We start from the raw sequence: 17,907 nt of genomic DNA, 5'->3' as shown, positions 1-17,907 counted from the left end.
CTCATGCTTTTCTAGGACACATGTAAATGAATTTTTTTTTCATTAATGTTTATTATTTTTAATCTGTCATATAATAATCAAAGCCCTGAAGGAAATAAAGCAATTTATCAGCAATTGGAACACAAGAACCACACATCCAAAAGTATTTGGCTGTGAAATATAGAGGGAATGAAACATCCATATAAATTACATAGAACAGATATAAACACAAAGCAAATAAAAACAATTAACAGTCACTATTCATAAAATACAGTATATCCGAAAAATATATTGATGAAGTGACGCTGCAGAACATCATGTGAGCCAATGGGCAAGTCCGTTTAGGAAACACATGATGTACAGAACTTCTTCGTGTGTATAGCACAGATGTACTTGTTGCAGTTGCTGCATGTAGTCAGTGTCTTGGAGTCCTTTGAGGGTCCACAGACCTCACAGCTGGCTGTGGGGGTCTTTCAGAAGCTGACTGTGGGGTCTTCTTGCAGCTGGCTGTGGGGGTCTTCCAGCAGCTGGCTATGAGTCAAGTTCATCTTCCAATTTGCTGTCAAATTCTGAGTTTACCTCCACATTATCCTCATCTTCAGAAATGTCTTCCTGTTCCACTTCACCGTGTTCTTCTAATGCATTCCACTCACTCTCATCCATTATTAGCTCCAAGGCTCTCTGAGCAGAATATCTTTTGACCATTTTGTTGGTAGATAATTGTAGTTCTGCACTACACTGTGGTTATGTCTCTGTTTAGTCCCTCCTCCGGCATGCAGGTGCGAGGGGGGACAGTGCGAGAAAATGTAAAATATGTATACATTTCTGGAAGATCTAAAATGTTTATAATGTTCTAGGATAGTTTTGTGTACACACTACAAAGGGTAAAGATCAAGGGAAAACAGGATCAAACAGCTTCTCTATGCATACAATTGTGTGTGTGTGTGTGTGTGTCTCTCTTTAGTTTGTGTGTTACTGTGTGTTTTTCTCTGTCTGTCTTGGTATTGTATCCGGGTCAGATTGACCCGAACCTCTTATGAAGGACATACATGCGGGCGGGCATTTTTTCATAAGTGGAAAAAAAACAAAAACAATTCCACATGTCCTTCACAATAAACAAGCCCCGGCCTTTGAGTTTCAGGTTGAACGAAAATATCCTTATATATTTTTTTATTCATTGAAAATGGAAATCGGGTCAATTTGACCCGAACACCACACAAGGGTTAAAAAAATTATGAAATTCACCCACACACGCATGCCATCTTTTCTCCCACCACACTTCACTTTGCCATGCTAGGAGGCGAACCACCGACCCTCTGGTTGTTAGGCATCCATCCACTAAAACTTCAAAAAAAACTTTAAAATAAAATCCTTGCCGACAGGGGGGCAGTCCCCCGGAGGTGTTGGGGGCGTACTCTCTATACACTGTATACTCTCTGTACACTCGGATATATTATTTATTGTATCATAGCCTGATTTTATTAAACATTTGTCAAGCTGTTGAGGATGGGAATAGCCTATATTTTCACATGACTTCACAGGGTGTGTTCATGGTCCTTTTTCAGAGAACAGTGCACTGTCAATGATTTGATGGTATTTATACAAAATTAGTATTGGAATCAGTTTCATTTAGAATAAAATACAGAGAGATGCTGGTGTTTTGTAAAACATTTTAGCAGATGGATTTACATGAACATTGATATAAAAAAACACATTTTACAAGACATCTTTTTTTATTGTTTTAATAAAATGTGGTAGGCCTATGTGTTACAATAACATTTTAAAATAGGTGTTAAATCGATACCCTAATAATTACAGTGACCATGACTCATGATCACTGTAACCTTTACTCATGATTCCTGAGTACTATGGTTCTTTAATTTAGTTATGCTAATCATGATATCATTAAGATCATTCAAATTAAGCAGTGTCAATAGCTGTGACAGTTCAGCTGGGATGATTGTTTTTGGTGGAGTGGCCTCTGCGTGATCCTTGAGACAGCTGATAGGTAGAGGAAGCCTCAGGAGGTTGATCACAGTTTATCTCTAGCTCCCTCTGTACGTACTATAGGAGAAACGACTCAGCAGCAGAGGGACATGGTGCTTTTGGCCTGGGTCAATTATAGTGAAGACAATCTGCAACAAAACACCAAACATGAAAGAGATCAACAATTACAAGTAAAAGATTTATAGGATTGGTAACATGCATGTGAAATGTTAAAGCAGGATACTAAATAACTGATTAAGTAACACAATTATAGTACCATAACAAGCAAACAAAGGAGCACAACAACTAGGAATGGAAGCTTTTTCCTCACCTCAACATACGGGTAAAAACAGGTCTCTCCCATACTCTCCCAGTACAGAGCCGTCTCAAAATGCAATCTATACACACCAGCAATAAACATTTCTTTTGTAATGAGTCCAGGGCAGCGTCCATCAGCATTAGTGGTCCTGTTGAGACAAAATAGTATTGTAGACCTATGAATGACAATACACATTGTCAAGTGTTGTTTTAGATGTTCCTGCGATCATAATTTGTGACTTTATGAGCTATTTTGACTGCGGCTGTCGTTTTTACCCAGAGGTCAGCAAACTCCAGGTATTAGTGGTGGGGTCTTGTCGATAGAGACTGAGGGCCATGTTCGAGCCAGGGACACCCATCGCTGTGTTCAGCACATGGGTGCTCAGAGGACTAGGGGCTGCCATTGCTGTGATCTAAAGAACAATGAGTAAAACGTATATGATTCAATCTGAAGAAATCACATTAAACAACAATATTAATAATTCCACAAATATTGTTCTAATAGTTTCTTGAAGGGACATGGACTGTGATTTAATATGTATACATCCTTAGGATAGTCAAATCACAATACATGAATCTCCCTTTAATAGCTAAATACGCCATCCGACTGATTAATACAAACTCTTCATATCATATTTTTATGGCAAAATTGAATAAAATCTTCTTAAATGTTAGAATTATTTCAGTGACTCAACTATTGACTGCTCCTATTGGGCTATAAAATAAAGTATACAAAACAATACAACACATTAATTGTAATCTTATATTCTATTGAATAATTGTATTTGATTAAAGTTTGTTTTGTGCTTACCTTATTTTCAGGAAAAATATGACCCTTGAGTTGCTGCAGCCTGGACACACTCATGTGCACTGATGAATGAAATCCAAACTAGCACAGCAGTTATAGTCAACCAAATTGTAATTTTATGGTAAATTAAAAGGCATCAGATGTTTGTCACATTGCCTTCATGCAGTTCTGCACCCTGTCCGTTCGGCATGACATTCAGTACTCGTGTGCTTATCTTTTTGTCAATAGACGAGTGGTTGTGCAAGAGCTCTTTTTGTCACACTTTGCTTTCAGCAGTTGAACTAAGTGGAAATGGATGATCCAAATGCTCAGAGGGCGGAGTAAATGCAGACAAGCACAGTTACTGGAATTAAAAGAAACATAGTATTTTTATTTCCTAACATGGATGTTTGACTGCTAGATTAATAAACCCTGAATACACAACCTTCAACTTCCTGGTTGAATTCCACAAGTTAATTCCCTAACAGCTGTCTAGGCCTACTCCTCTCTCTGAAGCTCTGTTAGAAAAGAAAAGAAATGAGACTCATGAAATAGTTCTGCTTTGAAACCACTTCCTGTATGTAATTCAATGAACCGAGTTGTGGAATAGTCAATGATTTTAATCAAAAAAATAGACTGTTTGAAAGGCTAGGGTCGGTAAGATTTGTAATAATAACATGTTGCCAACTCTTTTGAAATGATACCTAGCCGCAATAGCTTCAAAAGACGCTAAAGCGAGAAATGAACAGAAAACTACACTGACACAACATCCCTTCAGGAACTCCCTTCAAAGCCGCTTCCCAGAACTATATCAGTAACGTAAACAGTTTAGAGTGAACGTAAACAGTTTAGAGTGAACGTAAACAACATGGTTAATGTTAGAAGGCTACTCACTGCTGTCAAGCTACCAGCCTGTGCTAGATTCCGGTGACGCGCATGAGTGCACGGGCAGGTCGCGCGCAGGTGGGCAGATAGGTGCCAAGCTTCACTCCGCAGGCAGCCAGGTTTGATTTAGTCCTGCGACATGCGCATATACCGGATTTGTATAGTAGGCCTACAGTTGTGAGCTAATATCCAGAACTGAAAGTATTTACTATTAAGACGCATGTCTCCCATAGCCCATGGGCTTCATCAGCAAATTGAACATAAGTTTTACATCAGTATATTAGTCTTAACAATTAACTTGAATCTAATTCAAACTTATTTTCCTGATCTGATTTGAATAGTTATGTTTGTTTTATTATGTATGTTATATAGCAGGATCTCATGTGCTGTTAAAGAGAGTAGCCTATACTGGGAGGATTGTTCAATATTTTCGCAAAAAAAATGCCATAAACAATATGTTATATACCAGACAAACAGCAGCCTTCAATACAACACACACAGTAAACCAGCTTTCCTCTGTTTAGTGTGGAATATAGTATAGAATCAATTATTTCGAATTACTTTTACAATTTGGATTAGTTGCACACTTTTAGCGGTCAAATTTTGAAGCTTTCAGCATTTTTTAATATAAATAATGATCAATTAAAGAAAACTTTGTTTTGATTTTGTTTGTTTCTCTATCCCTTTTTTACTATATGTCGCTCTTGGTTCATCAGAATAAAAACACACTCCCATGTACTGTACTTATACTCAATATGAAAATACTTTTACTACCGTGACAATGAGTATTTTCACTTGGCTTATCTTAAGAATGCAAACAAAAACATGTAACACCATAAGAATAACATGATTGTTTTCCTTTAAAAAAAAAACATGAGAAGTCCTAAAACAAGAATAAAATCAGACGGTTCAACAATTACATTAAAGTTTACAATAATACACAATATTACACAGACCTGGGCCTTTGCATGTCTTAAAAGTGCCAAATACACGGTGGAAAATAGTTGTAATACTCATCTAATAAGTTTGAAGTACACAAAAGACATTGGTTTACAGAAGTATGTATTCTGATACTCATAACCAGAAAGCAACCAGCTTCTCTCCTGCATGATCAGTTTGACTATCATCCCTCAAGTATTACTGTGATGTACTTTGACTAGTTCAATTCTGATTTCTGAGAAGAATACAACAAAGAGAAAAAGGGTTAGCATTAACAAAATATCAAATTTGACAGTATTTTCTTTTGCTTTTACATGTTAAAATAATTTGGGAATCACAGAAGAGCTTTTCATTTCTCATTACATGCACAACATTTTCTAGATATACCCATAATTCTGAAAATCATAATAATGTAATCTTTTTACATGGTTTATAACCCCTGTGCTGCATTCATATTTCTGGTTCTATATTTTATTGTATTCCAGCTAATTCAAGATGTAAGAAATCCGTTTTTGGGAGAAACTGGTGAAACAGCAGAACCATTGTAGTACCTCTAACAGAAACATAATACTTTTTGTATGGACAGTCTGATAATGGAAAGCGGCCTGGTTTAAACGAAGGTGGTAAGCTGCTTAAACAAAGTTTTAATCAGAAAACCCTATTGTCTCATTTGGAGTAACACTGTATTATTTGGATTAATACTATGTGTTGGTGCAAACCCTCTTATACAAATTATTAGAAATGCCTGCTGCTGCTAGAGCAAATACACACTGTCCTTACATACTAGTCAATCAGATGTGCATGTACTCAGTTTGTATTAGTCAACTCTGTCAGTGCTTTAGTTTTTCTCTAAAGTAAAAGAAACCAAGCTGCTATGATGCAATTAAATGTATTGTGTTGTCTGATATGTACACCCTGTTGGAAGGGAGTTGAGCCTCTGATATGAGCGTTTGCTTGGGCGTTGTTGTTCTCTTCCTTCATGTTTGGCACTTAATCCATGTCTTCTGTGTCTTCTCATGTTCCTCCCTCATATTTCCTCCTCAGGGTCAGAGCTGTGGTTGCTCAGCTGTGACAGACAGGCAGACAAAGACGGGACAGTGAGAGACAAAACAAAGGGACGTTTCATTGTACTGCAATCTCACAATGGCCAAGTATTCTTTAATGGAGCAAGCATTAATTGATTTCACCACAGCAGAGCCTCATGCGTAGATTCATCTCCTCACATCTCTTTGACATTGTTAATGGGAAAGCTTAAAATAATGTAATAGTAATTAATTTAAAATTACTATCTGGTCTCAAGATCTTTTTCAATTTCAGTGGGAACCTGAGTTGTTGTGTATTATTGTCCTAAATAAAAAAAAGAATGTAGCAAAATATGAACCCACAGACATTCTGCCTAAAACAAAGTCACCAAAAGTGCAGCTCCACTTTGACCGTTGTCATGAATATCGCCAGTAACCAATTATATCTATATTTCATATACGTACATATTTATCTATTCTAATGTTTTTTTTAAATAGGTTTTGTTTTAGTTTTTATAATGTATCTTCTTTAACTGTGTTTATGCACCATATACACCAAGGCAAATTACTCGTATGTGTAAACCTAGCTGGCAATAAACTAGTTTCTGATTCTGATTCTGAGTAACTAACATCATGCTGTAAAGCACTATGGGAAGGAACCAGTGCGCACAGCCTTCAGGTGCATTTACCGTGTGGCGGTCATCATCGAGCTCCCTTTGGTCGGGTTTCTCTCGGTGGATTCGATGACGAGAGCTGGGTGGAGAGAGGGAGGAGAGGGAGTGCTCGGGGCTGCTGGCAGACAGAGCGTTAGGTGAGCCAGCTGGACTGTCCTCTCTCAGAGGAGACCCTAACACACAGGAATAAACACACACATGGAGTTTAGGTGTTGAGCTCTTTAGAGGATAAAGAAAATACATGTGTTCTGTGGGTCAAATACAAAAACCTGCGCACATCCCACTGACTTTGTACGAGATGACAGGCAGAATCTAATAGAGGGAGTGACAAGAGGAAGGACAAACAAGGAGATACCAGGAGAGAAGTGAGAGACAGCAGAGCTAGATAGTGACAGACAGGGGAATCAAGTCGAGCCGGAGATAAATTAATAGGCTATGATGATGAGAGCTATCACACGCCCAAGGTCATTCAAAGTAGGAAGAACACTTACTTCCCTGAAGGTCTGCACCGTCAGTTAAATTAGCCCCAGGACACATTCTCATTTTAGTTCACTGTCTGTTTATTTATTCAGCCTGATGTTATGATAATGACTCAAGGTTAAGGTTCTTTTTTTGTACAAGAGCTTGCAGCAGTGATTGTGGATATAGTGCTCAGTTGAGGGTGGACTACAAATTAAAAGCTTTGCTTTAGTTTACGATCAGTTTAATTAAGATTCCAGCAAAACCAATTTTCTTGGGAAGGATAATAAAGCTCTGCCTTGTTCCTTCCCTGGGTTGTTAGTCTTTTTGGCAGGTGCGGAAACTGTATTGGCTTCTAATGTCCACATGAGGACAGCAGAAGCTCTTTTCATGCACACTGAGCTGCTGTTGTTCCAATTCATGATATGATATGTTTTCTGAAGCTTCACCAGTTCCTTCCACCACACTGTTTGTCCAGCATATTCGAGAATTCGCTCACAGCATTAAACCAGACAACGCACTCCAGTTCCTATCAGCCTTTATTCTGTTTTTTAAATACCTGACGGGAGTAAAAAGAATTGATTTGTCAGGTAAAAAGGGAGTGGCTCTGGTGGTGCAGTGCATTCCTTATTCCCCAGTTTCCCCTGCGGCACCGATCCTAAATCATTTTGATTGGGGTTGTGACTGTTGGAGATAATCAAGCACAAATCTAAAAGTAGCCTATTGCCTGAGTCCGCCTTAAAAGGTTTTTGATGTGTGAATAGATTATCTATCATTCGATCTCCCTGCCTCCACTGTCTTTGTGAATAAGTGTCTCACCTTTGTGGTCATTCCTCTGTGTGTCCATCCTGTCAAGACTGTCAAGCAGCCCATCGATCTGTGTCTTTATCAGAGTCAGCTCCTTTTTAATCACCTGCAACTCCTCCATGCCCACTGCAGGGATGGAGAGAGGGAAAACGTAAAGGACATTAAGAAATTACACAAGCAGGACATCTCTCAGGGAGACCTTTAAAGTTAGACATATTGGGTTATGGGGCATAATATATTAAAATGTGGCATGTGGCATTATTTAGATTTTATGAACTAGTAGGGCAGCATGAGTATAATTAATTATCCCATTTCTAAGGATCAGATTTAGATGTCATAAAAGGGGTTTGATTACAATAAATGTTCTACACTGCGACGTTTCTCTCATCGGGAACATCACAGAAAGGTTTTTTAAAAACCGTTGACTGAACTTCAATACTCAGTGTGTGCTCTAAGTACTACACACAGCATACTTTGCCTGCAATTGCTTTATACTTGAGGGATGGGTATACAAAAGTATTAATCTGAGGTTGACATTTAATTCTTCATACAGACAGGCATTCTACTGACTAGAGTTTTAGAGAAACATTGTAAATCTGCAGCTTCTAGTGCAACCTTTTTCGTGACTTGTTCCATTCATATTACTCACACTTGGATGTGGTTGAATTAGAGGATTGGGCTCTGGAGCTTTTGGAGTGGGTTCTGTCTCGACTGCGTCTGTGCCCAGAGGAGTGGGAGGAGGAGCGCGATCGCTTGGCCAGACTGGGTCCCAGGGACAGAGGAGACAAGGAGGCGGGCACACGCTGGTAGTCATACGCCCTAAAAATGTGGGAGATACAATTTTAAAACATTAAAACAAGAATTCCTTCAAATCAGTTGAGGAGAAAAGTAATGTTTTGGTATCAATAGTACAACTCAGTAATTGCATTGGGCCTAATGTTGAAATATCTTAAACCCAGCCGTGGCTCAAATAAGTTGGTGATACAAGTTTGAAAAAAAATTGTCCAAAAAGGAAACATCTTCAGTGAAGAAAAGTATATGTTGAAGCAGTTCATAGATAAATATGGATATTTATATTTTATGGTCCTTAGACTTTCTATTTGGGTTTCTGTCTCTCCTGCGCTCGTGTAGCCTCCTCCCTGCGGACAGCTCCATGTCTCTATCTGTCACTGAATGTAATTGGTTCTGTCAGGGCCAATCAATAGCTCTCCGCCAGGCTCGTAGTGCTGGTGACAGGGGGTGTAACACAGCCAAACTCTATAGTGCTTAAAGAACCCACACTGTGTCTGTATTTGTGTGTATGTGTGTGTCTATGTGTGTGTGTTACTATTATAATAGATGTGAATTTGTGATTGAAGCAGAAAGTGATTTGACCTCACATTGAACCCAACAGCAGGGCTAAGGGCTATACCAGAGCTAAGGGCTACCACAACCACCAATGCAGGAGGTGTGGGAACTAGGCCCATCAAATCTATGAAAGACTAATGTGTCTAACTAATTGTAGCCCTTAGAAATAAATGGTACATCCCATTGTTTTTTTTTAAATAACACAAAGGGATACACAGGGTTTCTGTTGGTTCACCAAAAATAAATATGTTACTTTTTAAACTTTAAAAGGGGGCCTGTTATGCTAATTCTCAGGTTTCCTAATTGTAATTTGCGCTTTTACTGTGACATGTCTCCATGCTTTAATGTTCAAAAAGCTCTTTATTTTTCTCATACTGCCTGTGCTGCAGCACCTCTGTTCACCCTCTGTCTGAAACCAGAGCCCAGTCTGCTCTGATTGGTTAGCCGGCCAGCTCTGTTGTGATTGGTCAGCCACTTAGAGATGTCCCCACTTAGAGATGTCACGTACAACAGTGACCATCAACTGGCGGCCCGCGGGCCACATCCAGCCCGCCAGACATTCTCATCCGGCCCGCATGACGGGGGTGACTGTGGCGTTAGTGCGTTCACCCCCCACTCATTTTTTTTTTACAACGTCGCGTGAGTAATGTGCAGTGCCGGAGTCCAACAGAGAGGCAGCAGCTGCGGGACAGTAGACTGCGTACTGCGTCGCCTTCCCTGCCCTGAAGAAGGAGTGTTCCTTCGTTGTGAAGAGTCTGCTTTATGCGCTCCGCAGCAGTAGCCCCGCTGCGACAGAGTCCAACAGAGAAGCAGGAGCTGCGGGACAGTAGCCTCGAAGTGATCCTTCGTTAGCGTTGTTGACGTTGTTGTCTCCCTGGACAACAACGTCAACATTCTGGGCTATATAAAAATTGCTGGCCCGCGAAAGTGTGTATTGGATAAATGTTGGCCCTTGGACAAATGTAGTTGGTGATCCCTGATGTACAATGTGTTGGAGCGCTAGCCAATAGAAGCACACATGTCATATAGTGATGTCACTATGTTACGGAAGTAAACAAAGGAGTCCAATGGAGGTGTTTCAGGCAGGGGGGAGGGGGGAGTGTGTGGACGAGAAACTCACAAGGATTTAGGCATTTTCAGAACATTTACATGTACAAACGCATAACAGACTACAGGAAAGGGAAACCCCCCCCCCCCAAAAGAGTAATAGGGCCACTACAAGACACTCTAATACTACATAGAATAACAAGTATTTTTCATTCTGCTTTTGTTCAAAGAATGACATACGGACAATAGGGCATTATATTTTCAATTAAACATTACTTCATTGACATTTAAATCATTTATTTAGCTATCTATGACAATAATTCCTAGAAATAATAATTAATTATATAACTTAGGTCTAGATAAGTGGAAGAAAACTGAAGGTTTGATAAACCAATTTAATAATTAATTAATTAACTTTTTGATAAAACTTGCATTTACATGCATTATGAGACAATGAGCCTCCTACTGTAGCTACTGAAGCTGCAGAAGCGACAGTTTTTGCTTTGGGTCTCATAGTTCTGGCTGAATCTCCACAAAAAATGATTGAACAGCTATAACCATGGACAACATATCCCGACAGGATTCAGCCACATACAAACAAATATATATCTAATGTGAGTGTCTACTGCAGGAATACAAATATATAAGTAACATTTCAAGACAATGGCAACATCGTGGACTTTTTATGGGGGAATTGAATTGAGTGCTTTCCAGATCTGCAGATAACAACAGTTTGAATATTCTCTCAATCTAGTCACAATCTGTATAAATCTGGATGGAGGACAGTCTGAGCACAGCCCAAATGGTTTCTGCGCAGCCATGAGAGAACAGTTCTCCTGCTGTAATACGTCAGCCGCCAACAACAGGGAGGCAAGCTGTCAGCTCCAAGGACTTGGAGTCGGACAGTAATGTGGATTTACTGATAGAGCTGTTAGCCAGTCTGAAGCAGCCCGACCTCCTGAAAAGTTTGCCATATTGTGTTCTGTTTGGTTATTTTTCTCTAAAGCCTCTTTACTTGATACTGTGTATTTGCACATCCAGAGTAGACACATAGTCATACGCATCACAATGTCACATAAGGATGAAGTATATTAGGCCCTTCTTAAGTGTGAGATAAGAGGATTTGAGCATTGTCCATGTGGGGATACACAGAGACCAAAGACTTAGGGGAGTTTAAAGTCTTTTAGAGCTGTTTGCGGGGGCAGATAGACAATGTGTTGTTACACCGGCTTTGAAGTGTCATCTCAGAAAATGGAAGCTCAGACATGGAGAGACTGTAGACGAGTGAGGATTACAGAAAAGTGTGTGAGTGTGTGTGAGAAGAGAGTGTTTTTCTCTATGGATTAGACCCCACACGGAAAGCAGTTTTGTCAGCTGGGGCTGTTATCTGTGTGTTGAAAGACACTTTTCTATCGTGTTCGCTGTTCGCACAAGAGGACAGTAGAAGATAAAAAGAGTAATTTCTCCTTTTCCCACGTACTGTTATTCCACAAAACAACAAGAACGGAAACAAAAAGACACACTCACAACCACACACAATCCCCACACACTCACACCCAGAGGCAAACACATGTGCGCACACACAGAAAATATACACACATACCCAAACATATCCCCCCCCCCACACACACACACACACACACACACACACACACACACACACACACACACACACACACACACACACACACACACACACACACACACACACACACACACACACACACACACACACACACACACACACACACACACACACACACACACACACACACACACACACACACACACACACACACACACACACACACACACACACACACACACACACACACACACAGCTGTCAGTTGTGCTAGCCAACAGCATGGGGCATAATCATGCACTGTGTTAAAAACAAATTGAAAATCAGTAGTGAGTGTACCCCCCTGAGCAAAGTAAAAAAAATGCAGAGTAAGGCATACCGAATGCAAAAAAAGATGACAGCTACTGAGAGTAACAGAGCATCGATATGTGCACAAATGCACTGGAACAAGGTGTATATTCTATTGTGTGAATTTGTGTGTGTGTGTGTCTGTTATGTGACTACTTGCTTTTATTCAGATATGCCGAGTGGATTGTTTATGATTGAGACCTGGGGGATTTGGTAAAGGTCCCTGCACAATTTCAGTGCAGGTCCAATAATACAGAACCATTCTCAGTCCAACTAAATACCTCATCTACCTAACCATTGCACTTGATGGTACACTGCACAACAGTGTGTTCTGCAGTTAAAAAAAGTAAAAAGCTGTAATCTAACATCCTTTATAATCATAATCAGTACTGTGTTTTTAAGGCTTATTATGTAACCCTTATACATGTATATGATTATTGTTAAGCCGTTGTGGGCACTAAAGTAATGCAGATTCACTGAAAACGACCACCAATCTCTGACATTTTCACAACATACAACATCATTGTTTGGCAGTTAAAACATTTTTATTTAGCCAGCTTTACATGCCTGCATTTAAGTTACACTACCATATAGTCAACCAACAATTAAGTGTTTTTGCTTTGTAAGTCTTTCAGTGAAGGTTGTCTTTTCTTTTTTTTATTATGCCCTCAATTTGGGTGAAATAAAGAGCATTTTTCTTTGCTTTAGACAGAGACTGAGAGGAATAAGTCTTCTGTTAGTTTGGGTTGACCGCGTGCACAAAAGACAAATACAGTCAAATGCGTACTGATAAATATCTGTATGTAGCAATATTGTCTTACCTTAGCTTTCATTTCTATAAAGGCATACAAGTGGGAAATGATCTTTTGTATTGATATACAACGCATACTGTTCAGTATGTCAATATAGTACTTTGGTCATTCAGAGCTTTCCCACTATATATTCTTTTTGTATTGCCTTTTAAATTCAAGCAAACCATTTTTACTTTAAATGGATGCAACTAAAGCAAATGATTTGAGTCTGTAGCACAAGTTTGGATGTTCAAATGGACATTGAACCATCTAGGTGTCTTCAAAGAAAGTGTGCATTTGCGTGTTCTGTGTGTGACATGCAGTACGTGCATGGCTGTTGAGTGGTAACAGGCACCATTGTGAGTAAAGACAGGATGACTGAGCAGTGTGGCCGAAAACGACAGGCAGATGAGACTGTTAGAGACACCAAGGATGAAGAATCCACTTGAGCCTCCTTCTTGAGCGTCCTGTGACATGCAGACAAACAATAAGGTGTGTGAGCTGCCACTCGTGTACCTGTCATAGTAGTCCTCGTGATAGCTGTCATAGTCCAGGTCGAACTCAGATCTGCAGGGGAGATGGAGACAGAGACAGAGATGGAGAAGGGGTGGTTGGTAAAGTATTCGTAAACATCTTCAAGATGCTCTTTCACCGGGGCGATAACACATTTCACTTAACAAACAGTAAGCTTGTTTGTTGTGTCAGGGTGTAAATGTGCGTGAGCCTCAACAGAGTAATATGGTACAATCACTTCATCTGGAAAGAATGCAGTGTTCATGAGCTCCAGCCAGCTAGAAAAAGATATTGGATTTGTTTTGCTGCAGCATCCAAGGTGGAAAATCCATAGAAATTGGCTTCTGTGCCAACTGTACCACTCACCAAACATCTCTATGTGTAAGCTTGGGTAGGCAAGCAGTGAGGCAGGTGAGTGATGTGACAGGAGAGAATTTATATGGGTGAGTAGTCAGTGTGTACCGGCAATACATACCTGAGGAAGTGGAGGACAGAAAAGTGACACTAAGCCGCAGCGAGATCACATTCTGGTGTGACAGACGCCAGCATTCCTCTCTGGTTGGCACACAGAGTCGCTAATAATCCCTCCATGTTTCTCACCATCCGTCTGTCTCTCTCTGACTCACTCCCTTCAATCTGTCTTTGTCATTCTTTAATTTATCGGTTCTGCTTTCCATTTTGTTTGAACTCGCTTCATCAACTACTCTCTAATCAGTATTTATTTACTTGCAAGGCCACTTGAAGTAATATAGGATGTTGTTACTTACACATCCAGCAGGTATGAAGCAACAGCACGTCATAAAAGTCTTGGAAATTAAATATTGCCATCGACCAGATATGATCATGCCGATAAACTGAGACGTCATTCAAGGATACATTATTCACTTTTGTTTGTGTACCCATTGTAATTTATGTCTGCAACATCTTGTAAGCTATTGAGATAGCAGTTGGCATATATAGTATGATTCCAACACAGAATTGATGTTCTCTTTAGTGTTTATTGGCACTGGGAAGTGGTGATCAGGAACATTTGACATATTGGATGCCAACAAAAATACAAAATCATGCTTCCATAGTTTTATATTCAAATCAGTGACATGCCCATGTTCACAAAATATAGGCCATTTGTATGTGGATTTTGGAGGACACTTAAACATATTTTGGAAGACTAAAATCCCCACAATCCTTGCCATCTGCTGATCACCCAAGGTGGCAGTGGTTCTCCTGGTTACAGAAGAACTTCTGGTTGCTTTGTTTTTACGTCAGGAAAAACAGCAGTGGACTAGTCTGAAAACTCCACATTCAGAATCACACACGTACAGTTAAACATCATCGGGCTGTATGAAGCTGTGTGCTGTGTGTGGGTCTCTGGATTACATTACATGTCACTTGTTAGACGCTTTTATCCAAAGCGACTTACATACTCAATACCGTGGGAAATCCCCACAGGAGCAATTTGGGGTGAATGGACACAACGACATGCTGACTGCAGTGGGGTTTGATCCTGTGACCACCTGATCCAAACACCAATGCACAACCACTGCACCACACGCCTCCTTATTTTGGATCTGAAGTGTAGACTTATTCTTTGGACTGTACTCGCGTCTCGTCAGCGTTACTCTCACAGACTCTTCTCTGTCTCATACCAGCTGGTTTTCAGAACTCAGAAGACAGGAAACCACAACATTATTCTGTTGAAGCTAATGTTAAGACTGTCCTCTAGTAATCAATTAAAAATGTACATGGTGTTTTAGAGTTCTGCTTTCCAAGTGATTTCAGCCAGAAGAAATCCTCACTGAGGGGGAGATGTTGTTCACTCCTATTGATGATCTCACATTGGCTCTAATTTTGTCAAAATATAATTTGTTAAATAATTACGCTTATTTTATACTTTAACCTTTTTGTTCTTGTCACTTGCACAGGCCCAACACATTTCCATAAAGACAAAAACTCTGCCGTTTCAAAAGCAATGCACATAAAAAAACATTAATGTGCCAAAAACACACAAGAAAGTGCAGCGTGTTTCTCTTAATGGAAATGTGTTGTAGCGTGTTTGCGCCTGTCGGCCACCGTACTTTTCTCTATCTCACTTAAAAACATATTTGAACAAATAATTAAAAAGTCAATGTAAACAGTATAGATCATATATGTCATATGATTAAGTGAAGCTAAATGGACAGGTTAGCCCAATCCATACAGACCTTAATTACATCCAGAGAGAGAGAGAGAGAGAGAGAGAGAGAGAGAGAGAGAGAGAGAGAGAGAGAAGGGGGGGGCAGATGGACAGCAGGGTCACTAAAGGCTAATTAATTTATTTTCATAATTTCTCAAGTGCCAAGGCAATCCATTAGACATGGCTGGCTATAAATCATCTCAGCCTTGGCATGCCTGTCCCTGTGTGTGTGTGTGTGTGTGTGTGTGTGTGTGTGTGTGTGTGTGTGTGTGTGTGTGTGTGTGTGTGTGTGTGTGTGTGTGTGTGTGTGTGTGTGTGTGTGTGTGTGTGTGTGTGTGTGTGTGTGTATATTAGCAAAAGAACAGATGCAGTTAGTGAACAAAGCATCCTATAGATTTCCTCAAACATGCACACCCGCCGTTGGGCAGAAAACCATCAGTTTCACTGCAGTTGAATCTATTGGAGAACCTCGTGTGTGTGCGCGTGCGTGCGTGCGTGATGAATTATTAGAGATGTAGTTCACTTGGCTTAGAGCCTTGACAGATGCAATTTAAATCCCGCTAACAATGAATCAAAGTGACATTCTTGTGAGATTCTTGTTTTCTCGATTGTGGTGACATCTTGCGTGATACACATTCACTGCAATAGTCTTTTGTCCTTCACTTCTTTTACGATACATTTACAACATTGTCAACAGTTCTTTGTGAAGTGATCAGACTGGACAGATACCTTTTTTAAAGATAATACAATATATATAAATGTTGGTAAAAAATAAAACCAGAATATTGCCCCTGCCTGAAAGTAACCACATTTTTGAGTTATTCAAAATCTAGAAAAAACACAAACAATCTTTTGTCACTGACAATAAGGTTTCCTCAACACAATAAGATCATTATGTATGTAACACAGAGATAGATAAGGCTTAATGTTAGTTAAAATACATCTGATGCAGAGCAACATCTACATCAATATTTATTTTATCTTTTACTATCTTTATGGTAAATGTAGAATTCCCAGACCTTTTTTTTCCTTTGCAGTAACTAAGCAAATACATTTGTTTTACCGAGGCGCAGTTAAGTTCCTCAACAGTCAGGATCAAACCGTTTAGGGACGCCTCCCAGCATGCATTGTAAAAAAGGATTAAGTAAGGCTCATGTTATGTGTCAGCCTCCATTTTTAATACTGTTAATGTGCTCCTCATTGTGTTCCAGAGCCATTGTTTTGACATTTCACCTGTTGTTACACAATTAGACATATGAGCAAATGCAGTAAGATTAGAGTCCTGTTGTGCCCTGACATTTTCCATGTGAATACAAAGATGGGTTTATTGCTGCATGGTGTGCCTGTTGCTAACAATAAGGCTGCAAATAAATATGCCGCCAAGTTCTTCGAACCTGTGAACCCCAGCTCATCGTAATGCTGTCTAAATACTAAAGGCCTCTGTTCTCTCTGATTTCCATTGTGTTTCTGTCCTGTTAACTGTGAACAACAACTGTAAATAAGATAAGATCTTGTAGACAACACGCTTCCCTTTTGCTATTTGTCTTAAATCCTGTTTGAGAAATTCACATATTAACAAACTTCTTCAGTCATGTTTTTCCCTGTTCGGAAATCATTATTGGATGAGACATATTCCCCTCCTTTAATGAGAGGAAAATTAATAAAATTGTGTCTTCACGCTTGGATTTCTGTAATTCTCTATGCTGGCTTCAGCCGAGGAGCTGCAGCTCGCCTTCAGCTCCTTCAAAATGCTGCAGCTCATCTTTTAACAAAGAGAAGGCACAGAAAGCACATTACTCCAACACTGGCCTCTCCCCATTATCTACTGGTGGAGTTAAATATACAAATCTGGAAATTACCATCTCAAGTTTAGTACCTGAGTAAGTTTCTGAATTGTTAAGGCTTTTGTCCAAGTTCATAGCAATTTTCATAGCAAGGGGGGCCATGCATTTTTCTATATTTGCCACGGCGATTTAGAAGTGTTTGGTTTTATGTAAGATTCTTTCAATTTCAGAAATAAATCTCAAGAATCATTTTTATTTCTTCACTTTTTCAGACTGATGTAGTTCCTATCCTGATGTAGTTCCTATCCTGCCTAAGTACCTTTTTTTTGCTATAATTACATATGTATTACTTTATGAATGTAGGAGCAACAGGACCCCACATCCTTAGCCAAACGCAAACAAATAACACTCAAGGTCAAGAGCTAGTGTTTAAACATTGCTAAGAGTGTGCAGAAAGGATCTTTT

The 17,907-nt window shown here is 39.6% G+C and overlaps 2 protein-coding genes across 3 annotated transcripts in view; both read right to left on the bottom strand.

The window, feature by feature from the left end:
- Nucleotides 1–1,693: 1,693 nt before the first annotated feature.
- On the bottom strand, nt 1,694–4,047 carry uraha (urate (5-hydroxyiso-) hydrolase a). 2 transcript variants are annotated; one of them, XM_034112434.2, is made up of 5 exons: nt 3,965–4,047; nt 3,095–3,172; nt 2,560–2,696; nt 2,297–2,432; nt 1,694–2,114 (listed from the first exon to the last, which is right to left on the bottom strand). In XM_034112434.2, exons 2-5 carry the CDS (start codon nt 3,146–3,148, stop codon nt 2,025–2,027), a joined length of 417 nt encoding a protein of 138 aa, XP_033968325.1. In that variant the 5' UTR covers nt 3,149–3,172; nt 3,965–4,047; the 3' UTR covers nt 1,694–2,024. The 2 variants fall into 2 exon arrangements, with proteins under 2 accessions (XP_033968325.1, XP_033968320.1); XM_034112429.2 differs by having other exon boundaries at nt 3,095–3,992.
- A 151-nt stretch (nt 4,048–4,198) lies between these two features.
- Nucleotides 4,199–17,907, bottom strand: part of LOC117468351 (heterogeneous nuclear ribonucleoprotein C-like) — a 41,049-nt gene continuing 27,340 nt past the window's right edge. Inside the window, exons 3-7 of the mRNA XM_034112415.2 lie at nt 13,489–13,539; nt 8,506–8,675; nt 7,869–7,982; nt 6,606–6,763; nt 4,199–5,960 (exon numbers count right to left, since the gene is read on the bottom strand). Of these exons, the coding sequence (XP_033968306.1) occupies nt 5,922–5,960; nt 6,606–6,763; nt 7,869–7,982; nt 8,506–8,675; nt 13,489–13,539 (532 nt within the window). The 3' untranslated portion in view covers nt 4,199–5,921. The remainder of the gene's footprint in view (nt 5,961–6,605; nt 6,764–7,868; nt 7,983–8,505; nt 8,676–13,488; nt 13,540–17,907) is intronic.

The sequence above is a fragment of the Pseudochaenichthys georgianus genome, chromosome 3, assembly GCF_902827115.2.
Source record: "Pseudochaenichthys georgianus chromosome 3, fPseGeo1.2, whole genome shotgun sequence".
Classification (NCBI taxonomy): Eukaryota; Metazoa; Chordata; class Actinopteri; order Perciformes; family Channichthyidae; genus Pseudochaenichthys; species Pseudochaenichthys georgianus.
Note: the sequence above shows the minus strand (reverse complement) of the source record. Positions and strands in the feature narration are given on the sequence as shown.

Excerpts from the sequence above, each read along its gene's own strand:
- uraha (XM_034112434.2), bottom strand. The coding sequence starts at position 3,148 with ATGAGTGTGTCCAGGCTGCAGCAACTCAAGGGTCATATTTTTCCTGAA. Across the intron at positions 2,697-3,094 it reads ATATTTTTCCTGAAAATAAG|ATCACAGCAATGGCAGCCCC; the intron begins GTAAGCACAAAA and ends ATTGTTCTTTAG. Across the intron at positions 2,115-2,296 it reads GTTTTTACCCGTATGTTGAG|ATTGTCTTCACTATAATTGA; the intron begins GTGAGGAAAAAG and ends GTTTTGTTGCAG.